Here is a 20,220-nt window from a genome sequence, read left to right as displayed (position 1 = left end):
TCCATTTGTTAAACCTTACATTATTCAACTTTGCAAAGTGTAAACCTTCTTGTCATACATGATTAAATGCTCATATATATTTTTTTATAGTGTTAATATTTGTTCCCTTACTTCCGCCAAGGAGGTAACGTTTTCAGCGCTGTTTGTCTTAATAAGATTATGCAAAACAGCTGAACTGATTTTCTAAAATGGTGGAAGGGTGACGTATGAGCCACATAGGAAACTGTCAGGATTTGGATTTTGTATTATGTTTGTTCTGTTTTGTTCTGTTTAATTAGGTTAGGTTTGGTTGCTTTTCTGTGATTTCTCTTGCTGGATTTTTCCTGCTTGGGCTTTGTCTTTCCCTGTCTCTCTTGTCTACCTCTCTTGGTACTTGGTGGTAGGCGATGCACACTATTTGGGCCACACCCTATTCTGGAGCTTTCCACACAGCTGTTTCTAATCTATAGCTCATCACCAGGGTGTATATAAGCTTCACTGGTTGCACTAGTTCCCCGCCAGATCGTTGTGCTTTTACTTCCAGCTACGTTTTTTGCCCTGTACTTGACCCATTGTTGCCTTGCTGTGTTTTTGACTGCCTGCTCATTTTGGACCATGCCTTAGCCTTATGTTTCTGTTACTGTTGCTGATTTTGGACTGCCTAACCGTGTACCTTTTTTTTTTTTGCCTGTTTACCAGTAAAGCCTTTTAAATGTATTCCTCTAGTGTGAGAGTAGAAAGTCCATTCTTGACCATTAAGCTTGATAGAAAGCAGTAACTTTTAGATCTAATTTGATTAAGGGACGAATCCTGAATTTCTTTTTAACCCTAGGGCATTTTCAACATTTTCACAAATTTCTCAAGAGATAATGGGCAGATCTTTTGGGAAAAAAGGCATATACATATAGAGTGATATTATCTAATAATAGGTGAGGTTTGATGCAGATTTGGATAACAATCCAGATTTTGGGGCTCAAACTATGTATTTGTAGGGGCTTATATTTATTTACCATGATAAGAAATAGGGCTAGAGACCTGCGATAACTACCACTGTCAAATCAGCCGTATTACTTTGTCACTGTATATAGACCCCCTGGCCCATAGTCTGAATTCTTAGATGAATTTGGTGAGTTTATCTCTAACTTGTCAACTAGTGCAGATAACATTCTGATTATTGGTGACTTCAACAGTCATATAAATAAGGCTTCTGATCCCCTCTACAAATTATATATGGAAATTATGGTTGTATTAGGATTCCAGCATTCAGGATTCAACACACATTAGTGGAAAAACCCTGGATTTGCTTCCTGGATTTTGTACCCTGGATATATATAAATTGAATCGAACCATTGTTAACCTTAAATGCAGTCAGGTTGTACATCTATTCAGGAAGCAATTCCAGTATAGGAATATTAAAGAAGACGAAGCAAGACCTATACATGCTCTGAGGTCCACTGGATATCTCCAGATACTTAAGCATGAAGTGAATGTGAAGTGAATGAGAGTCTATGACTTCCCCTGGATGGGACACTATCATAGGTTACTTTGCCAGTCAAGTCTGGTACCCATTTATTGCTGGGTGGAGATCATGCAGATAAAATGTCTTGTACATGGACACAGACAGGTAGCATGACTGGGAAACAAACCCAGGCCTACATATTGGTAACCCAACTTATACCCCACAGTGGAACAGAAGTGGTAGCTCATGTAGGAGTCTTAAAAATACATTAAAATTTGTGTTTAAAAAACTATTCTATGGACACTTTCACCTATTGAAAAATCTAAAACAAGTGATTTCATGCCTAAAGTTTGTGCCTTAGATTCATGTAACATTAACGATGTTCCAACTGAAAACCATAGTTCCATGCACACATGAAAGAGCAATAAAAAACACACCATAATTTTCACAATATCATCACATTAAGTGTGAATATTGTAATTTTCTCATTCATACAAACTCTACAAATCCCATTTCATAATCACTGATAAAAAAAGTAGTTACACCATGCCTGTATGAAATTGCAGTGTCAATGTTTTTATTACCAATCTGAATGAGCGAAGGACAGACAGACCCTCTACATTTGAGAGGCCCAACTCCATCAGACTGAGGCACACAATGATGCCATCAAAGATGTTCCAGCCCTGCTGGAAGTAGTAGTAAGGGTCCAAAGCAATCACCTTCAGCACCATCTCAGCTGTAAAGATTCCTGTAAAAACCTGGAGAACAAAAAGCATGAACACAAAAAACTGGAAAATACATCAAAATATCATTATTGCTAAAATCATTAATACCCATTTGATAAAACAAGCATTATTAGTCTGAAATTTGTCCAGCTTACATTCCTGCAGTAAAACGTAAAGTCAACAAACCAAGTTTCCAAGGCATTAAGTATAAAATTTGAAATTTTTTTTCACATGTTGTAACTTGCAAAGTCAAGATATCCATCAAAATATTTCCAAATCCATGGATTGATTTTCCAACTGCTAATTCCAGGCCAGGTTGTGGTGACAGCATTGTAATTAAGTTGTAAAAACATCATTGTTCCCAGCCACATGTTCCAGTTCCTCGTTATGGATTTTTCAGGTGTTACCAGGTTAGATAAGACAGATTATTTTCCATTGATTTCAGCAACCTTGGAGTCTCTTCAATGTTTCAATGTGTCTGGGACTTGGGAGTAATCTGAATTGCACGTCCAAATAACTTCAGCTGACTTCAATCGGTGTGAAGGAGTAGTGGTTTTACTCTTAACTCCTTCAAGATGTCAAAGTTCAAATGCACAGAAAAGTGTAAGTACAATATTTTTGGTGTATATTGACAAATAGTAGAAAGTCCAAGAATACGTTGTTATACTGTCATTATGCAGGAAGGTGTAAATATTCTTGGGTAAACTGACAATCACACTTATAGTGGCGTATACAAGCTGTAAGAAGCAAGTGTCTTCAGGTAATACATAAATCCATGATATCCAGCTGTAAAGCTGACTGTCATGGTCTAGGATTAGAGATGTGGGTACGAAATCAGAGAATCGTAGTTTCAAATCTCAATCAAGCTGGAAAACCACTAATGGCCCAGTCACACGGCACTTAACGAAGGGCAATGAAGCCCAAACGAAACAAGAAATCTTGACTTTTGTTGGCATCGTTTAACCTTCGCCCAGCTTCGTCCCTGCAGCAGTCACTTCATCAGGATTTTTAAACTGTCGAAAAATTTGAACGAAGGGCAACAAAACCCTCAATTCATCAGTATTTCGTTTTGCTGTTATTCTTGACGGTTTCTTGTCCTTTTGCTTAGTTTTTGTAACATTTGACTTCGATCAACCAGCTGAATGTTTTCATACAGTACAAAAGCTGGTTTTTGAGCGCTTTAGTTCAGGAGCTGCAGCTCCATCCCAGCGCAGAGTCCTGGAACACAGCGATGCAGACACACACTGCTCCAGCAGTGGCTCCAGGCGCGTTTCATTTAAAGCGTCGAGATCAATGTTAGCTTTGGTTTTGTTTCGTTCCTCTTTCATCCCTTTTGCGCTCTTGATTCGCAGGCTATTCGCTGATAAATCTTGTTTCTCAATGAATTGTGCTTTTTACTTTTTACTTTCAGGAATCGTCATATGCCGTGTGACTGGGCCATAAGATCACTTTCCTAAACTAAAAAGTTGGCTACAAGTATTTAACTACTACCTATAAGTTCACTTGCACTGTAAAATAAAACTACAACCCCTGGCAAAAATTATGGAATCACCGGCCTCGGAGGATGTTCATTCAGTTGTTTAATTTTGTAGGAAAAAAAGCAGATCACAGACATGACACAAAACTAAAGTCATTTCAAATGGCAACTTTCTGGCTTAAGAAACACTATAAGAAATCAAGAAAAAAAATTGTGGCAGTCAGTAACGGTTACTTTTTTAGACCAAACAGAGGGAAAAAAATATGGACTCACTCAATTCTGAGAAATAAATTATGGACGCACACTGTAAATTTTCATCCCCAAAACTAACACCTGCATCAAATCAGATCTGCTCATTAGTCTGCATCTAAAAAGGAGTGATCACACCTTGGAGAGCTGTTGCACCAAGTGGACTGACATGAATCATGGCTCCAACACGAGAGATGTCAATTGAAACAAAGGAGAGGATTATCAAACTCTTAAAAGAGGGTAAATCATCACACAATGTTGCAAAAGATGTTGGTTGTTCACAGTCAGCTGTGTCTAAACTCTGGACCAAATTCAAACAACATGGGAAGGTTGTTAAAGGCAAACATACTGGTAGACCAAGGAAGACATCAAAGCATCAAGACAGAAAACTTAAAGCAATATGTCTCAAAAATCGAAAATGCACAACAAAACAAATGAGGAACGAGTGGGAGGAAACTGGAGTCAACGTCTGTGAGCGAACTGTAAGAAACCGCCTAAAGGAAATGGGATTTACATACAGAAAAGCTAAATGAAAGCCATCATTAACACCTAAACAGAAAAAAACAAGGTTACAATGGGCTAAGGAAAAGCAATCGTGGACTGTGGATGACTGGATGAAAGTCATATTCAGTGATGAATCTCAAATCTGCATTGGGCAAGGTGATGATGCTGGAACTTCTGTTTGGTGCCGTTCCAATGAGATTTATAAAGATGACTGCCTGAAGAGAACATGTACATTTCCACAGTCATTGATGATATGGGGCTGCATGTCAGGTAAAGGCACTGGGGAGATGGCTGTCATTACATCATCAATAAATGCACAAGTTTACGTTGATATTTGACTTTAGACTTAGACAACTTTATTCATCCCACCAGGGGCAATTAATTTCAGCAGCCTGCATACCGGCACATCACACACACACACACACACACACAAAAAACATACTACATCCACATAAAATGTGCAACATACTACATCCACATACCCATACATCCACACCTTACAAGGAATTTAAAAGACGGATAGGAGAAGGAATAAAAGATTTTAACAACCGATTCGTCCTGCAGACAGGTGAAACATAACGACGGCCCGAAGGCAACAAAGAAAATTCACCTGCCAGCACATGTCCGGGAGAAGACAAAATACAATTTGCCTTCCTCACCATTTGCTGTTCACAAAAACTAGCTAGGTCTCTGGTTTCCACTCCAATGATCTTTGAACATGTCTTTGTGATACTATGCAAGCTACTTTTATCTTTCAGTGCCAGGCTAGAAAACCAGCAGATGAAAGAAAAACATAAAAGACTTTCAATAAAAGACTGATAAAAACGACCCATAATAACAGAACTGACAGAGAAGGACTTCAATTTGCGAAGGAGGTACACTCTCTGTTGCCCTCGCTTCACAATGTCTGCCGTATTTACGTCGAATCTCAACTTCTCATCAAAAAAAGTGCCCAGATATTTATATGCAGGAACTTTTTCTACAGCTTTCCCATGAATAATGCTGTCTATAGCAAACCTTTGTTACGTCTAAAATCAATTATAAGCTCCTTCGTTTTAGATACATTTAACTCCAAGTGATTTGTATCGCACCATGAAACAAAATCAGCAAGGGCCTCCCCATGTCCTGACTCCTCTCCCTGAAGAAGGGACAGCAAAGCAGTATCGTCAGAGAACTTAACTAAATAGCTGCGTTGCCTGACACTTCTGCATTCATCTGTATATAAGATGAAAAGCAAGGGGGAAAGAACACAGCCCTGTGGTGAGCCTGTGGACAAAACTAAGGAGTCTGAAACGCGTCCATTTACCAAAACTCTCTGTCTCCTATTCGTTAAAACGTCCGCCAACCATTCAACCATCTGGTGAGGCAATTTAAAATCACACCTTAACCTCTTAATTAAAAGGCAAGGCTGCATCAAGTTAAAAGCTGAAGAGAAATCAGCAAATAAAAGCCGAGCATGAGCTCGAGGCTTTTCCAAATGTCTGTAAAGACAGTTGAGAATAAAAAGCTTAGCATCTTCTACTCCTTTACCCGCCTGATATGCAAATTGAAGTGGATCAATATTCCCTTTCATATTTGACATTATCATATTCTTCATAATTTTCTCAAAGACCTTCATACACAGTGATGTAAGTGCCACAGGTCTAAAATCATTAAACTGTTTAGGAAATGACTTTTTCGGGACAGGAATTATAAGTGATGATTTCCATAAATCTGGCACTCGGCCGCAACTAAGTGACCTCTGAAAGATATACAGGAGGACACTACTGAGTTGCTCACCACAATACCTCAGTGTACGTCCACAAATTCCATCTGGACCACAAGACTTCCTTACATCAACCTTCTCCAGAAGTCTTTTCACACTATCCTCGCTAATGATTATACCATCGTCAGTAGCAGAGGAAGTGCTCTCAAGGGGGAGTTTATCTGCAACCTCATAGTTCTCAAACCTAGAATAGAAACGGTTAAATGCATTCGGCAGATCCTCATCGTAGCTCCCCTCTACTTTAATTGGCGCTCTATTATTATCCTGTTGGACATTGGTAACTGAAGCCATAGATTTAATGCCTATCCAGGCTGCCCGCAAATCACCACTACTGTACATATGTTCTACCTTGTCTTTGTAAGCTCTTTTAGCTTTACGGATTTCGTTCCTAACCTCCTTGTTAATTTCTTTCTTTTCCACATTATCTCCTATATAAAACATTTTTTTCTTCTTATTTAAAACACTCTTTAAATTTTTGGAGACCCACGGTTTATTATTGGCATAGCTAATAATATTCTTCTGAGGAATGTTGATATCCACACAGAAGGATATATAAGAGGAAACAGTCTGTGTCAATTCATTCAGATCAGAGCATGTATCATAGAAAACCTCCCACGCAGTCCATTCGAAGCAAGCCTTCAGTTTGTCGATGCAGTCTTCGGACCAACACCTCACAGTCTTTATAGTCCGCTCCCGACGTCTACAGACTGGCTTATAAGTCGGCAAAAGAAGAACACTATTATGGTATGAGGCTCCGAGAGGGGGCATACTGATGGACCTATAAGCTTTGGCTACTGAGCCATAGCACCATGGTCAACAATAGAATTCCCCATAGTTGTTGAACAAGTAACATACTGCTCGTATGTCCTCAGTACTCTGTCTAATCGGCAGTGGTTAAAATCCCCCAAAATAAATTTAGGAGCATCAGGGGAAATTGCAGTTAGTTTATTATTCACATCCTCGATCAGCTGGCAAGCTGCCGTGACGTCAGCTCTCGGGTGAATATAAACCAGGGAAAAAAACAACTGAGGAAACTCCCTCGGCAAGTATAAGGGGCGAAGTGAGATACTCAAAAGCTCAATATCTGAGGTGCATATTTTCTCTCGCACCAACAGTTTTACAGTATCTCTCATTAATATAAAAACAGACCCCACCTCCTTTAGACTTATTTGTAATGAAAGAAGGGCGGTCCAGACGAATGGGGAGTCCAAAGCCGGTTAAGTAGAAATCCTCATTCCTATCTCGTTCTCCCAGCCATGTTTCAGTGAACGCGAGGAGGTAAGTCTCTCTAACCTCATGTTTCCACTTTGCGTAGATCTCGAGTTCATCCATCTTATTCCTGATAGACTGAACATTGGAAAGAAGGACTGTTGGGAGAGGTGGGAGCCGGCGTCTATCGTCAAGTCTAATTCTTCTCAGCCGGCGCTGGACGCCACCCCTCCTCCCCCTTCTTCTCCGGCGTTTCCTTGGTACCAATCCACTTTCTGCAGTGTCGAAAAACCCACCCGGCGAGCCAGGAGGACGCAAGGACTCCGAACCCGCTTCTGGCAGACGGAGAGACAACAAGAGTTCCCGACTGTAGATAATCCTACCAGCACTCACTTCTCCGCCATCTTGGTAGCCGCTAATGCTCCGACACGACAGAGTCCAGAGAGCAACGAAGATCCCGATGTAAGCTCCCTTCATGTTTCCGCGTAACTCCGCTTAGTCCTCGATCACAGATACAGGCATAGACGTCCACAGCAGTAACACACAATCGACAACAACAACAACACCCAGCACTCAGAACATACGCCTCAGCAGGCTGCACAGTGTCGCACAGGTAGACGAGCGCCACTTCTGGACTGGACACTTTTCTTATCTCATCAGTTGAAAGGATGTTTGGGGATGATGAAATCATTTTTCAAGATGATAATGCATCTTGCCATAGAGCAAAAACTGTGAAAACATTCCTTGCAAAAAGACACATAGGGTCAATGTCATGGCCTGCAAATAGTCCGGATCTTAATCCAAATGAAAATCTTTGGTGGAAGTTGAAGAAAATGGTCCATGACAAGGCTCCAACCTGCAAAGCTGATCTGGCAACAGCAATCAGAGAAAGTTGGAGCCAGATTGATGAAGAGTACTGTTTGTCACTCATTAAGTCCATGCCTCAGAGACGGCAAGCTGTTATAAAAGCCAGAGGTGGTACAACAAAATACTAGTGATGTGTTGGAGCGTTCTTTTGTTTTTCATGATTCCATAATTTTTTTCCTCAGAATTGAGTGATTCCATATTTTTTTCCCTCTGCTTGGTTTAAAAAAGTAACCGTTACTGACTGCCACAATTTTTTTCCTGATTTCTTATAGTGTTTCTTAAAGCCAGAAAGTTGCCATTTGAAATGACTTTAGTTTTGTGTCATGTCTGTGATCTGCTTTTTTTCTACAAAATTAAACAACTGAATGAACATCCTCCGAGGCCGGTGATTCCCTAATTTTTGCCAGGGGTTGTAGTTGCGTACTCAAATTTTACAACCTTTATGCTTAAAGTGTATTTACAAGCATACTTTTAGAAACTAAACTGTGGGCCAAATTAGTCCCAAGAAATAATGAAAGGCTACAGTTTACTATAAAGTCACGGCGGTGCTTTCCTCCGCACGTCTGTCTCAATGTGCCGAAAAAGTGCTGATGTCCACGTCTTCCGCAATTCCTGTGCTAATCAGACGACATACCGGATCAAGACAGCGTCCAGTTTAGAAATGAACGGCACATTCCACTGTTACAGGAGTTTTTGTCATGGAAAGAGGAGCGGAGGAACTCCGCGCGTCGCGGAGGGCGCATGGTGCAAACCAACGCCGTGATGAAGCCTCACAGGACATGTCGGGGCATGTCCAGCTCATGCACAATTTCTCGGATACTCACACGACTGAAAAGCAACCGGAAGCCGTCTGAGCCATCTGAAAGCCGTCCTGTGAGACCAACACGGAGGTAGTTTTGTCCCGCGCCATGAGCGGCATGGTGGCGCAATCCTCCACTTCTCTTTCAATGAAAAAAAAACTCCTGTAACAGTAGAATGTGCCGAAAAAGTGCTGATGTCCATGCCTTCTGCCTTTTTTGTGAAAGTTAGACGACGTCCCAGATCAACAAAGCCTTCACGTTGGAAATGATCTGGTTGTTTCAGTGGGGTTTGAGCCTGTCGATCGGCGCTCGGAGTGCGCCGCACTCTCAGATGCTGTGGGCGGTCTTTAAACCGGCTGGAGCACTCCTTAATCTGTGTAATCCCCATAAAATCGTTGCTGAAAGCCATCTAAATTTTCCGAATGGTGTCCACCTGGAGGTCTCTCACAGTTTCTGGAAAAATTTGATGCAGCAAAGCTCCAAATCGTTCAGACATTTATTCGCACTAAAAATCCGACGAGAGGGGTGGACCACTGCTCACTCAAAGCCTTCTCACAGGCGAATGACGCAACCGACAGGCGTGAAAAAACTCACGCATACGCATGAAGGTTCAAGCTTGGCTGATGCAACCACACGTGATTCAAATCCATATGGTTTTTGCAAAAAAATAAAAAGGTACGATACTTTTTGGACAGACCTCGTACTTAGGTAGTGAACGTGAGGTATACTTACCTACGTTTACTGAATAAGATAAACTTTAAGCATACTTTTTTCATAAGAACTTCTGCAGTGCTCATATACCACACAGCAACAATGTTTTTAAAATAGCTATAAATACGGGGAATCTGCCCACTCCTATCCCCGCCTCTTTTAATTGAAAACCACTTACCAGATTGCCAACCGAGAGCATTGTGCTGAACTCATCAGTCATAGGGTAATGCTCCAGTGCCATGAACAGGGTGTTAAGCACAATGCATATGGTGATACCCAAATCCAGGAAAGGATCCATCACCATGAATTTGATCCACTCCTTCATCATCAGCCACCAGGGGCAGCAGTTCCATATCAGATACTTCTTGGCAAATGTCAACCAGCACGGATGGCATTTCTGCCTCGACTCCTCCAGTTCTGCAAAGACACATCAAATTAAGTCTTCATTATTCATTTCAAACACCAGTTATGATAACTGTTTGAGCAACTGAAAATGTCATTTTCAATTTGGGTATTATTGTCACAGTTATTCTCTGATCATTTCTATTAGCTGTGACTGCATTGTACTCAACTGTGCACAGTGGAATCCTTATATCAAGGCTAGAAAGCATGAAGTGATGGTTGATTTGCACCCTTAGTTTATCCAGAGTGCCTCCCATCTCTTTACAAGTCAAGCACAGAGCATGGTTTCCCTAACATTATACAGGTCAAACTGGGAGGAGCCACTGTGTATGAAAGTTTCAGAGATAATTCTTAAACAGGAGCCATGTGCAACAGTTCCCACCAGCTATGTTCACAATAACATTTTAAATCAAAGGGCAGCGGCATCCAAAACCTAGGGTCCTCTGCATCTGAATTTTTCATAAAGTATATTTTAACAAACAAGAGTCAAGTGAGAGCTACAGTGAATAATTCTGTTACTCTGTGTTGCTGTAGGTAGTAAAGCTAATGTGTAAAGCTGACAACACAGTCATGCTGTTCTCATTGCTCATAGTGAAGCCAAACTGCAAGTGCTGTTTTACTGGGTCTAAGATGTCACACTCATCACTCATCTTCAACCGCTTTTCCGGGTTTGGTCGTGGGGGCAACAGCTCCAGCCTGTGCCATATTGACCACCTCTGACTGGGGGATCCCGAGGCGTTCCTAGGCCAGTGTGGAGATATAATCTCTCCACGTAGTCCTGGGTCTTCCCCGGGGTCTCCTCCCAGATAGACGTGCCTGGAACACCTCCCTAGGGAGGTGCCCAGGAGGCATCCTTACCAGATGCCTGAACCACCTCAGCTGGCTCCTTTCAATGTGAGGCAGCAGCGACTCTACTCCGAGCTCCCCATGGATGACCAAACTTCTCACCCTATCTCTAAGGGAGACACCAGCCACCCTCCTGAGGAAGCCCATTTCGGCCGCTTGTAGTTCTTTTGGTCATGACCCAACCCTCATGCCCATAGGTGAGAGTAGGAATGAAGATTGACTAGTAGATCGAGTGGCGAGTGTTGCAGCCCCTATCAAGCAAAGGTGACTACAGTGGCTACATTTGCCGCATGTAAGATGATCACATTCCCAAAGACCTACTGTATGGAAAGATTGTAGCGCGAATCAATCGCCCTAAGGATGCATACAAGTACAGCCTCTTGTCTTTTGACATCAGTTTCTAACTGGGAGCACCTTATTGAAAACTGTGAACCCGACAGTGTTAAATGTCATGACACCAAGTGGTTCCGGCAGCTGAAAAGGAGAAGGTCACCTACAAGTCAAAACCAACTCCAGACAGCAATACTCTGCATATGTCCATATTCTTTAGAAATAAGGATGCTGATGACGATGAAGATGACACAGTGCAGACTACGTATACAATTAATTGTTATAACATCAATAGTGCAATGCCTTTTGTGTGCTGCCATCTCATCTATTGTGTTTTCCAATTTATTATTTTTACCCAAAGCCATCAAATATAGCTATCAGGTATTGCAAAGGCTTTTCATCCGTCCGTCCATCTGTTTGTCTGCTTATGCTCAGCATAAGTCCAGTCCTATTACTGCCAGAGTCTTCAAATTGACAGAGAACATTCTTGGGACACAGACCTTGGACAAACCTTGACCTAACTGAAGAGGTTAAAAAGTCGCATTCTGTTTCAATCTATTTTTGTTTTTTAGTGGCATCCAATCAGAGTAGAGCTGCACCGTAATGTCAATGGCTGGTCTCTCCAAAATTGCTTTGTTTTGTATGTTTATGTAAATGTTTCTCATTTATTATGCGAAAACTAGCGAGAAATAAACACTTCTTCTGAAAATGCTGTTTTTGGAACCTAATGATAACTCTGAACTTATTTACAAGACATTTCGCGGACGTTAGCATGGTGACATCACAGATAGTAACTAGCTGCAAAACTCGGTTTTGTTTGTGTTTAAATATATCCTCTTTGTCATATATTATGTAAAAGTTAGCGAGAACTAAACACTTCTAAAAATAAAACAGTTTTTGTAGATGTTAGCATGCATGCTAAGTTCCACTAACTCAAAGCTAACTTTCTACGGAGTTGAATTTGTCTCATTGACACCTGAAAATTTACAGAGGGTGATCTACAAATATTCCTTGATTTGCAAAATGTCCACTATTAAAATGTAAAATATAAAAATATTGTTTATGATTGATTGATTGCTAGAGGGGCTTTATTGAACATGTACAAATTGTATGTAAGACAATAGGATCTTAACAATTCATTAAACAACTGCAAACTATAAAAACACAATGCTCATAAAACGGCGGGTATTTTAACATTGCATTATTTTTAAAATTTGTGTGGTTATTGTGACATTTTGAAAAAGAAAAACATTAAGGGACAAGGAAATTCAAGAATCAATGTCTTCTTCTAGGCTTCCGCAGCCGTTTTGTTTTTGTAGCCTGGAGTTTGAGAAAATGGGAAACTCACCATCCATGGCATCACTGAGAAAGCTAATAGAGCTCATGCCTCTTTTCCTGTGCACTGGGGGCTCGATCACTGCTGGGGAAGGCTGGGGAACCGTTCTTGGAACCGTGTCCTCACATATGGGCTTTTGAGAGACAAGAAAAACAAGACAGTGGTAGGTACAGCTTGAAATGTGAGGCATTCTTGTCTTTTATTTGGTGGTCTGCCAAGTGGGCCTTAAGATTATTATTAATGGACACTCATGGGATTGTGGTCTGTCATAATTACATAAATTTTCCAACACTCACTGTGTCATCTTTGACCTTTTCTATGCTGTAAGCGGTGGTGGAGGTGGGGATGTGCAGGCTCACTGTGGTGACTCCGTTCTGGTCGAGGGAAAAGTTGAATCGGCCGTTGATGTTGTGGCTGGGACTGAGGACTTGGGAGCAGTGGCTGTGCACGCTACCTGTCCTCTTCTTCCATGCTGTCGCTGTTGAACTGGCGCGACTCCTGAACGGGTCCCCGTAATTGCTGTACTCATCATCCCCAAAGTCACCCTCTGAGTTGTTTCGTGCACGAAAAGTGCTGAAAATGCTGTTCTGACTTGGTCTTCTTGTGCTGAGTGGGTGAGAGGAGAAGGTGGCCAGCAGAGGGTGGACTGGCAAAGGAGACAGAGGAGGCTGCAGACACAGAGGTACCATTAGTTCCTGTTAATGATCCCTTTTAAAAATCCTCTTAAAATTAAGCGTTTTGATAAGCCTGTGATTGTTGAATGCTGCACCATTGGCTCCTCCAGCGGATCAACCTGATCTTCATCCACCTCCTCCGTTGTTTCGGCTGATAAGGTCCTGTGAGATCTCCGCTGTCTGCTGCTGCTTCGCCGTATGTTTCCTGCCTTCATACACAACGCAGACAACTCCGGCGACAACACAGAGTCCGTCTCATGTGCTTGTCTTTTAGCTGCCAACTTTGCACAAGAAATATGAAATAAGTTTGAGATGACTTGGGAAGGTCAGTAAGTTTGAAGACATTGTGTTGCACTTACTCTTTGTTCTCTGCGGAGGTGTTCCATTGCCATCTGAAACTCCTTCTCTTTCTGCCAGGCCTCAGCAATGGTGGCCTGATTCTGCTCCTCATAAGCCATGGCCACAACGGCCAGGATTAAGTTGACGAGGTAGAAGGAGCCCAAAAAGATTACCAGCACAAAGAAAATCATGTAGGTCTTCCCAGCTGAGCGCAGAGTCTGAAGGATTTGGACATGAAGTTAAACTAAAGGAAATGCACAATGTTTTGTTATAGGAACTTTTTAAATCAGAGATTTCATTAGTGTCGATCGCTGTTTATTGTATTTTCATGCATTTTAATTCTTTACTTAATGTTGCCTGTACTGATCACGTGCTCACATTAATTTCTTCTTCTGTTGGCTGCTCCCACTAAGGGTCACCACAGCAGATCAATCATTTCCATCTCACCCTGTCCTCTGTAAATTCCTCTGTCACACCAACCACCTCCATGTCCTACCTCAACACATCTATAAACCTCCTCTTTGGCCTTCGTCAGTAGGATCAAGACCTCTGTCTTGATTCACCTGACTTTCATTTGCATTAACTCCACAGCATATCTCCACCTCTCTAGGCTAGACTCAATCTGGTCTCTACTTTCACTACAGATCATAATGTCATCTACACACATCATAGTCCATGGAGACTCCCGTTTGATCTCATCTGTCAACCTGTCCATCACCAATGCTAATAAGAAAGGACTCAGAGCAGATCCTTTGTGTAATCCCACCTCCACCTTGAATAAGTAAATCCTACTGTACATCTTGCCACTGTCACACTATCCTTATACATGTTCTGCACTACACTCCCATACTTTTCTTCCACTCCAGACTTCCTCATACAATACCACAACTATTCTCTTGGCACCCTGTCATAAGCTTTCTCTAAATTCACAAACACACAATTGAACTTCTTCTGGCCTTCTCTATACTTGCACGTCAGCATTCTCAGAGCAAACATTGCATCTGTGGTGCTCTTTTTCAGCATGAAACCATATTGCTGCTGACATATCTTCATCTGTTTTCTCAGCCTAGCTTCTACTACTCTTTCCAATAACTTCATGCTGTGGTTGATCAGCTTAATGCCTCTGTAGTTACTGCAGCGCTGCACATCACCCTTTTTCTTAAAAATAGGAATCAGCACTCTTCATCTCCATTCATCAGGCATCCTTTCACTTTCCAAAATTTTATTAAACAGTTTGGTTAGAAACTCTACTGCCATCTCTCCTAGACATTTTCATGCCTCCAATGGAATGTCATCTGGACCAACTGCCTTTCCAATCTTCATCCTTTTCATAGCTGTCCTCACTTCATCCTTGCTAATCTCGTGCACTTCCTGATTTACTCTCACCACATCATCCAGCCTTTTCCCTCTCATTTTCTTTATTCATCAGCTCCTCAAAATATTCCCTCCACTTTGACACACTCTCCGTGCTTGTCAGCACATTACAATGTGCATCTTTTACCACCCTAACCTGCTGCACATCCTTTCTAGCTCAACCTCTTTGTCTGGCCAATCAGTACAAGTCCGTGTCTCCTTCCTTACTATTCAACATCTTGTACAGCTCGCAATATGCCTTTTCCTTAGCTTTTACCACTTCTCTTTTTGCCTTACGCCACATCTATTTGTACTCCTCTCTCCTTTCTTCATCTCTCCAATTATCCCAAAATGTTTTCGTAGACCTCTTTCTCCTTCTGCTTTCCTGGACATCTTTGTTCCACCACCAAGTCTCCTTGTCTTTCTTCCACTGTCCAGATGTTACACCCAGTACCTTTTTTGCTGTCTCCCTCACCACATCTGTAGTACTTTTCCAGTTGTCCAAAACTGGTTCCCCTCCATTCAGGGACTCTCTCGCCTACTCACTGAATTTCACACGAGTCTTCCTCCTTCAACTTCCACCATCTGACCCTTCAATGAGCTCTCACTCTCTTCTTCTTCACCTCTGAAGTCATCCTAAAAAACACATCCCATGCTGTCTAGCTACACTCTCTCCTGCTACCACCTTACAGTCTCTGATTTCTTTTATCTTGCATCTCCTACAAAGAATGTAGTCCACCTGTGTGCACCTTCCTCCTCTCTTATATGTCACCCTGTGCTCCTCCCTTTTCCTAAAGTAGGTTTTCACCACAGCCATTTCCATCTTTTCTGCAAAATCAACTACCGTGTGTCCTTCCACATTCCTGTCCTTGACACCATATCTACCCATTACTTCCTCAGCACCTCTATTCCCTTCGTTAACTTGACCATTGAAGTCCACTCCTATTACCACTATTTCATGCTTGGGCACACTCTCCACCACATCATCAAACTCACTCCAGAAATCATCTTTCTCCATCTCACACCTGATCAGATTATTTCAATGGACCACAATGGAAAAGTGCTTTGTGTGAGTGTGTAATCATTTATTTTTGCACTATTATGTTTAATACCATGCCATTTTAATAATAATTCATTCAAATAAAACTACTCATATGGTACAAAGCACTGAAGCAAATATTCATAATAAGCTGTAATTAATAATTATAATGAAGAATATACATACTTGCTTTTAGTTACGCTTTTAATAAAATTGAAAAACAAGACATTTGTTCAAGTTTTGTCTACCTGCCAATGCTGCCTCCACTATCAGACTACACACTGAGACGCTGTAGGCACAACATAGGTTATTAAATTCCACTTGCTCCAGGTGTGGTATTGTTGGTTCACTGGCACCCTCTAGCAGGGATGAATGCAATTAATTTCAACTAATCTGGAGTCACCACACTGCATAAACAATAGATTAATATCAATAATTATATTTCACACTGGTTAAAGCTCTGAATTTATGATACAAAGTGTGCACTCAACATGTTAATTTGCTTTGTAGTGTTTTATCTTTCTGCAGTGTGCTCGGCTTGAGTCAATTACAGTGTTGCCACAGTGACTGTGAAAAGTTACTTCATTAGCAGCTGCGGACAAGTTGTCGGCAGCTGCTGAATGTAGTAATCTAACTTGGTTATTTTTAAGGTTGAGTACTCAGAAAAGTAACTATGAGTTAAGCTGTGCTGATACTTGCATGACTTTGATCCGCGCACGCACGTCATCGTGATGATCCCACCCGCTGTGTTCCCAGCTGGACGCTGTGCTTTGTTCCACCACCTGCCACGCGCTCTGCACTGGATGCTGTGTATATAAAATGATTATTTTGTAGTGGATTAATCATTTTCTCTGCAAGTTGTCTGAACATGGCTCTAATCGCTTCCTGAATCACAGAGGACCCCTCCAGCAGCGCTGTTCACGTGTGTGCGCTGAATGAGCTAGAGAAAGCATTTGGAGCCATCTAAAAAGGTAATTATTTATTATGTTTACATTGTCATGGCTTGGTAAAACAGTTGCATGTTTTTTCCTTCTTGTCTGCAGCTGTTAAAATATGTTTATGATAGATTTAACATCTCATTATAATCCTTCAGATGAGCTGCACTCTGATGCAACCACTTGCTCTGTTCACTTCTTTACTCCACTTGAAGAGCTGCATGTCGTGTTGGCGAACAGGTTGCGCCACGTAACACAACATTTATGCATGAAGGATTTTTTGAACATTTCAAAATTCTCTTTGTGCAATTTCACGCGCCGGCAGCCCCTCTCCCGTTCAGTGTACACCCGTTAAAGATGAGTTTACTCTCCTGCACGACACACGTCATGCAAGTGTCAGTGCAGTTACTTTGCTGATTACTTAAGAGTCTTAAGAGTAATCAAGTTTGATTACTAGTAACCTTATTAAGTTACATTACTTATTAGTTATAAGGTGTCAGCAGCTGCTAATAAAGTAACTGCATAAAGCTGCTAATGAAGTAACTGTATAAAGTAACTAAAAAGTAACTGATAAAATAATAAAGTAAACCAGTTTCAGAACTGACCAGTAAATATTCTGTTTCCACTCTGCAAATGGAACAAAATGGCAGCAACCTTAACTGCCAGTTGGATGTCAATATGAATTCAGAACATGTGAATCAAATGATTTAGGCACAAATTTCTTAACCTTTCGTCATCTGGAATATTTTTTTGAAAACGCTTATATTTTAAGTTATTTTAATGGGGGGTGGGGGGTGGGACACATCATGTTTGTGATCAATTTGGACACCATCTTCAATATCTGGCTTCTGGCTTGAGACCAGGGTTATTTATTTATTTATTTTCATTTTGGGGAACATCCTGATTGTGTATTGTGTTTGTCAAAACAACACAGCTGGTTTGCTTTGGTAGTTCTCGGAAGGTGTGTGGGGATTCAAAGGTGGTGGTCCTAACTCCCCTACTGGTTCTGGCACCATACTACAAAACAGAAGTTATAAGCACAGCTAAGCATTTGGAAAATAAGAATTTGTGCAAACATTCCTTGCAAGTTAATGAGCTTCAATAAAAAAAATATGGCCGTGTCTCCCAACTCTTTATAGAAAATCAACAAGATGTTTAATACAGTTTCTAAAAACAAAACCGTGAATTACTTTTTAAAAGAAACATTAATACGTATGTATTCTATTCTATTCTGTATAGTAATTAGATACAATTCATGACAGGGAAGAGTTTTTACACATTTTTTCCAAACAGTACCTTATGTTACAAAATAAGAGTAAAAAATATTCATTAACAGCACCTGGTGAAACAATTTTTCCCAACAGTCCTGCGTCATGAGTCGGAACAGGGCCAGAAAAGCCCAGCTGAAGGTATCAAAACTTGTGTAGCCATAGTTTGGATTTCTCCCTACTTTTAGGCATTCAAATCCATCTGGACATTTCCTGTAAAGCAAACATAGTTTAGATTTTAAAACAGACCAAAAATACAAGCAAGAAACTGATAATTACATTAAAGTACTGATAAAGAACAACTGAGGAGAATTAATTCAGAAGTATTTGGGACAGAGAGAGTTTTGGCAGAATCCATGCTGCTTCACCAAAGAGTGTCGACGTGTAGCTCAGAAATAATCGACTCCAAGTGGGAGAGAAGGTGAGTCAGTAACTGTGTAAATTGGAAACACCACTATTACCTCAGCTGCAGAAATTCTGCACATAGGTACTAAACCAACCCATAACAAAAGAGATTATTACACTGAGCCAGATGGATGTCAAATAACAGTTTGAGCATTTCATCTCTATGGTGCAATGTTTGATCTTCATTGTCCGGAGAATATGTAAGACCCACAATCCGGTCATGTCAATATCAGTGCAGGATAATTTGATAATGGCTGGGAAACAGCTGGCCGGGAACAGCTGTACTGTAGATCTCCAAGCAGCCAGCTTGGCAGAGATGTTCATTAACATCCAGTGCTGTGGACAGCGGTAGTGAGCCGAGGACAAAAGCATCTATGTGGTACTTCATACTACTCTGATTTAGGGCAGTCTCCCATTGTGGATTTTTGGCCCAAATTCTTGTCCAGATTCCAAAATTGAGTAAATCAGTCACATTTTTTAATATTAGGCACAAGTCATATTAACTACTACTTCATATTTGCTTACATTTGACTGTAACAGATTATTGTTGTAAGTATGATTCCGATTGCAGGTCAGTGCAGGTGTAAAACGGGACTTCTGCGTTTTTATTCCACACTTATCCAAAAAACTAAAAGATCTGTGTTAACATCTGTCTTCTGTTGAAGAGCGTGACATCCTTTTCATGTGTTTCATGTTCTGGAGGAGGACCAGAAGGAGGCTTCCCCTCAAAGAAGGTCCTGATGACTGCATGTTGTACCTGATTGTCCACTTTCATCCAGCTGTTACACAAGCGTACCCTCCCGGTCTGCACCAGTCAAATCCAGCTGTTCACCTGTTTTGGATCACGGCTTATACTGATGTCACAAATGCTTTAAAACGTTTAAAAATTTCACAATTGCTCAAATTCTAAAACACGACTTTACACCCAATTTGAAACTCTTCCCAGCTATCAATTTTATGAAAATACAACAATGTGGCAATGTAGTACACTGATTGCGGCAGCAATGTTAGGAATTGACATTTCAGCAAAGTAAATGTGTGGAGTTGTGGGAAACGTGCAGAAAGATTGCATGTTTTCTAACTCTCCCTGTTCCACTCCCAGGCAATTATCTCTATCAGGTGTGCTCAGCCAATCAACAGCTGGAAGATACACTTAAAAAAACAGGTGTGACTTGAATAGGTTGATGTGGAAAACATACATGGCAGGTGCTGTCCAGGACCAGGGTTGGTGACCTCTGCTTTGTGACTTCATCAGTCAATCACAAATACTGACCATTATGAGCTTTTGCTCAAATCTGTATCTCAGGGGTCACCAACCATGTTCCTGGAGAGACCCTGCCATGTCAACCTACTCAAGTCACACTTTTTGTAAGTGTCTTCCAAGCTGTTGACTGGCTGAGCACACCTGACAGAGTTAATTGCCTGGGAGTGGATCAGGGAGAGTTAGAAACCATGCAGGGCAGGTGCCCTCCAGGAACAGGGTTGGTGACCCCTGCTCTAGGGGTTGTTAAGGTTAGGCCTTACTTGTGTGAAGCGCCTTGAGGCAGC

The 20,220-nt window shown here is 41.2% G+C and overlaps 1 protein-coding gene across 1 annotated transcript in view; it reads right to left on the bottom strand.

Annotated features, from left to right (window-relative positions):
- Positions 1 to 20,220, bottom strand: part of LOC117521651 (sodium channel protein type 4 subunit alpha B-like) — a 94,939-nt gene that overhangs the window by 40,882 nt on the left and 33,837 nt on the right. Inside the window, 7 exon segments of the mRNA XM_034182974.1 lie at positions 2,023 to 2,196; positions 9,924 to 10,162; positions 12,672 to 12,792; positions 12,956 to 13,327; positions 13,429 to 13,614; positions 13,693 to 13,890; positions 18,339 to 18,480. Of these exon segments, the coding sequence (XP_034038865.1) occupies positions 2,023 to 2,196; positions 9,924 to 10,162; positions 12,672 to 12,792; positions 12,956 to 13,327; positions 13,429 to 13,614; positions 13,693 to 13,890; positions 18,339 to 18,480 (1,432 nt within the window).

This window comes from Thalassophryne amazonica, chromosome 12, assembly GCF_902500255.1.
Source record: "Thalassophryne amazonica chromosome 12, fThaAma1.1, whole genome shotgun sequence".
Taxonomy (NCBI): Eukaryota; Metazoa; Chordata; class Actinopteri; order Batrachoidiformes; family Batrachoididae; genus Thalassophryne; species Thalassophryne amazonica.
Note: the sequence above shows the minus strand (reverse complement) of the source record. Positions and strands in the feature narration are given on the sequence as shown.